Here is a 3770-nt window from a genome sequence, read left to right as displayed (position 1 = left end):
GCCACTGGAGCTGGCAGGTTCAAATCCAGCCCGGGCCTGCCAAACAACAGTGACAACTACAACCAAAAAATAGCCAGGCATTGTGGTGGGCGCCTGTAGTCCCAGCTACTTGGGAGGCTGAGACAAGAGAATCACTTAAGCCCAAGAGTTGGAGGTTGCTGTGAGCTGTGATGCCACAGCACTCTATGGAAGGTGACATAGTGAAACTCTGTTTAAAAAAAAAAAAATCCATTTAAAAAACCAATCAAGAAGGAAAGAGCAGAGAGAAGGAAGGAGGGAAGGCAGTGGGGGTCTCAGTGTATGACACATCTTTTAGGGGCAAGACACAATTATAAGAGGGACTTTACCTAACAAATGTAATCAGTGTAACCTGGTTTCTTGTACCCTCAATGAATCCCCAACAATAAAAAACAAAAAAAAAAGACAATTAAAAAAAAGAAAAATGAAGATAATCCAGAAAAGAAAAACAAAAGTAAAAAAAATTCCATTTAATTGGCATCTAAGAGTTGACTGCTTCTGAAGACTTTTAAATTGTTTTTCTTTTTTTTTTTTTGTGACAGAGCCTCAAGCTATTGGCCTAGGTAGAGTGCCATGGCGTCACAGCTCACAGCAACCTCAAACTCTTGGACTTAAGCAATTCTCTTGCCTCAGTCTCCCAAGTAGCTGGGATTATAGGCACCAGACACAACGCCTGGCTATTTTTTGACTTTTTTTTTGCAGTTTTTGGCCAGAGCCGGGTTTGAACCCACCACTTCTGGTATATGGGGCCGGTGCCCTACTCCTTTGAGCCACAGGCACCACCCCACCCGGCTATTTTTTGGTTGTAGTTGTCATTGTTGTTTGGTGGGCCTGGGCTGGATTCGAATCCACCAGCTCAGGTGTATGAGGCTGGTGCCTTAGCCGCTTGAGCTATAAGCAGTGAGACTAAGTTGTTTCTCAGTATCCTAATATGATGAGTGATTTGAGCAACAAGTAGCATACTTAACACCTTGAATATAAAAGTGATATCCCCTGCAAAATTCAGACATTGTATATGGGCAATTTTCAGCAATATATCTACCAATACTGAGGGGGATCCTTACAAACTTATATAATCATCCCAAAGCTGGTTTTGAACTTCTACTGAGTGTCCAGAACCATGCTATACACTGTGAGCAGAGAAGAAAGAAGATGATACAAGTCCCTGTTTCAAGCTTATAATGTGCATATATATTAGACACATATGCACGTGCACCTAAATGTTGACATAAATAAAAATGGATGCCCCCATATGACTCTGTATACATGCATGAGATATTATAAAACAACAAGTAACAAAATATAATACACAATACACACACCACTAATGGAAGCATTCCTACCCTCGTTTACCCTCGGCCTCCTCTTCCCCTCCCCACCGTCCTTCTCTAGGTGGGTATCCCTTCTCTGTGCTCAAGGCACTTGAGCAACTCGCTGCCTCAGACACTGTCTACTTGGGGTTCTTTCCCACTAGCTAAGGTTCTTAAGATGAAGGCCTATTTCTGAGTATTTCTCTAGCACTAATAAAAGTACCTATCACACACATGAGTTTCAACAAATGCTTCTTGAAAATAAAGGGAAAATATGAGGCATAAAGGCCACCATCACCATCATAGAATACGGTTGCTCCTGGAATCCCTTGGCACTCCTCTAACCTGCAGCCATCGGCCACAGCTATCCTGGGGGGAGCTAACACTACTAAAGAAACAACCAGTGAAGGGCGTTTTCTTTTGACTCTGAAAAATTTCAGAGTATATCGAGATACCCAGCTGAAACCTGGTCAATAATAAATAGAAAACAGTAAGATGTACCGGAATGGCTTTTCTCCCGTATGGGTTCGAATGTGCTTCCTCAGATCACTGAGTGTGGTGAAGTATTTGCTGCAGCCTTCAGATTCACAGTTAAACGTTTTCCCTGTGTGAAGCCTCTGATGTGCTTTCAGCCTGCAAAATATTCCAGAGAGACCCCCTTTGTCAAAAGGTACTACAGAGCCTCCCCATGCCAGCTGAATGTGCTTTAGGACCAACAGCATAAATTCCACACCTGTAACTCAACATCCAAATTTTTTTGCCTGAAGAGAAATTCAGAGAAGTAGCAGAGTGGGTATGAGTGGAACTCTAGAGACTGACGACTAGCATTCAACACATGGCCCCACATCCTACTTGGATGGGGACCTTGAGCCAGTTACAGAATCCCTCTGTGCTTCCATTTACTTATCAGCTGTTGTGAGCATTAGCACTTAGAATTGTGCCTAGCCCACAATGAGTGCTTTTAATTTATTATTTTTTTAATTTCAGATTTATATAAGGGTACAAATCATTAGGTTATATAACTTATACATGACAGGTGAAATTCAGAGTCCAAGTTGCGTCCTATACCCAAGGAATGAGCTATGTATCAGTGCATTGTACCCACTGGGTAGGAAGGTACTGAATCCCCCCAGTAAGTGCTTTTTTTTATATTATTTTATACCCAATATTGAAGACTAATATAAGTCTCCTGATATAAACATGGAAAAGAGAAATGGCTATTAAGTGGGCCACTCCCCATTTCTCATGGCAGAGCAGTTATCCTCAAGGTGAGGTAGGAAAGAAAATTACAGGAGCCTTAGTATAAAGATTGTGGCCAAGGGGAGATATTACTCTATGCCAAATCCCCACTAAAATGCCCAGGCCAGAATGAATTCCATGAGATGCAAATTAAAATACAGATGTACTGTGACTTCTAGCCAACCCAAGACAAATCCACCTTTCAGAAGTAAGTTCCTGTAATGGATTTTAAATAGTTGAGCACAGGTATGCTCTTTGAAGTCCTGAAAGTGAATCTCTCTCCTGTACAAAGAGAATGAGCTCTGCAGTCACAACAAGGTCAGAGTCAGAGGCTAGCAGAGCAGTGGACAGTCCCACCTGTACAGTGTGTTGAATGCCTTCTCACAGCCCTGCACGTTGCACTCAAATGGCTTCTCCTTCGTGTGCACTCGCACGTGGATCCTGAGGCTGTAGGAGGTGAGGAAGGCCTTGCCACAGCCCTCCTGATTACAGACAAAGGTATACTCTCCTCGGTGAGTCTTCTGGTGGGTACGCAGGTTGCCTGCTGTGCTGTAGGTGCGGGGACAGCCCTCAAAGGTGCACTGGTACCGCTTTACCTGGCAGACAGAGGATAACTCATCAATAGGACAAAAGAGCTGCCCGAAGTTTAACGCTCCCCCTCAAACCCCCAGAGCTCAGTTTCCAGAGATGGGGACAATGGGTTTCATCATAAACACAGAAAACAATCTCTAACAGCAAAGTGGGAAATCTTCCTGTTGATCAAATCACACTTGGACAACACACAATGAGTGAAGAGAGAGAGATAAGGTTATATGTAGATGAGTATTCAAAATTGATATAGGGTGTTTTCAGATTCTAATACACAGGGTGTCCATAAAGTTCATGTGCAATTTACCATGTTAAACTATTTTAAATTGCACATGACCTTTATGGACACCCTGTATATCTACCCTTGAAAGGTGGACATATACTGTTACAGTTAAATAAAATCTTTTTTTTTTTTTGAGACAGAGTTTTATTTTGTTGCCCTCAATAGAGCGCCAAGGCATCATAGCTCACAGCAACCTCATACTCTTGGGCTCAAAGTGATTTGCTTGCTTCAGTCTCCCTGGTAGCTGAGACTACAGGTGTCTGCCACAATGCTCAGCTTCAAATAAATTCTTTTTTTTTTTTTTTTGAGACAGAGCCTCAAGCTGTCCCCCT

At 42.6% G+C, this 3770-nt stretch overlaps 1 protein-coding gene across 3 annotated transcripts in view; it reads right to left on the bottom strand.

The window, feature by feature from the left end:
- The window catches only part of MTF1 (metal regulatory transcription factor 1), a 54848-nt gene that overhangs the window by 27387 nt on the left and 23691 nt on the right, over window positions 1-3770 (bottom strand). For all 3 annotated transcript variants that reach the window (XM_003788150.3, XM_023512151.1, XM_023512150.1), the window contains 2 exons: window positions 2925-3163; window positions 1830-1961 (listed from right to left, as the gene is read on the bottom strand). In XM_003788150.3, the coding sequence (XP_003788198.1) occupies window positions 1830-1961; window positions 2925-3163 (371 nt within the window). The remainder of the gene's footprint in view (window positions 1-1829; window positions 1962-2924; window positions 3164-3770) is intronic.

Source organism: Otolemur garnettii, unplaced genomic scaffold (assembly GCF_000181295.1).
Source record: "Otolemur garnettii isolate 467f Iridium unplaced genomic scaffold, OtoGar3 scaffold00025, whole genome shotgun sequence".
NCBI classification, from domain to species: domain Eukaryota; kingdom Metazoa; phylum Chordata; class Mammalia; order Primates; family Galagidae; genus Otolemur; species Otolemur garnettii.
This window is presented reverse-complemented; position numbering and strand designations above follow the sequence as displayed.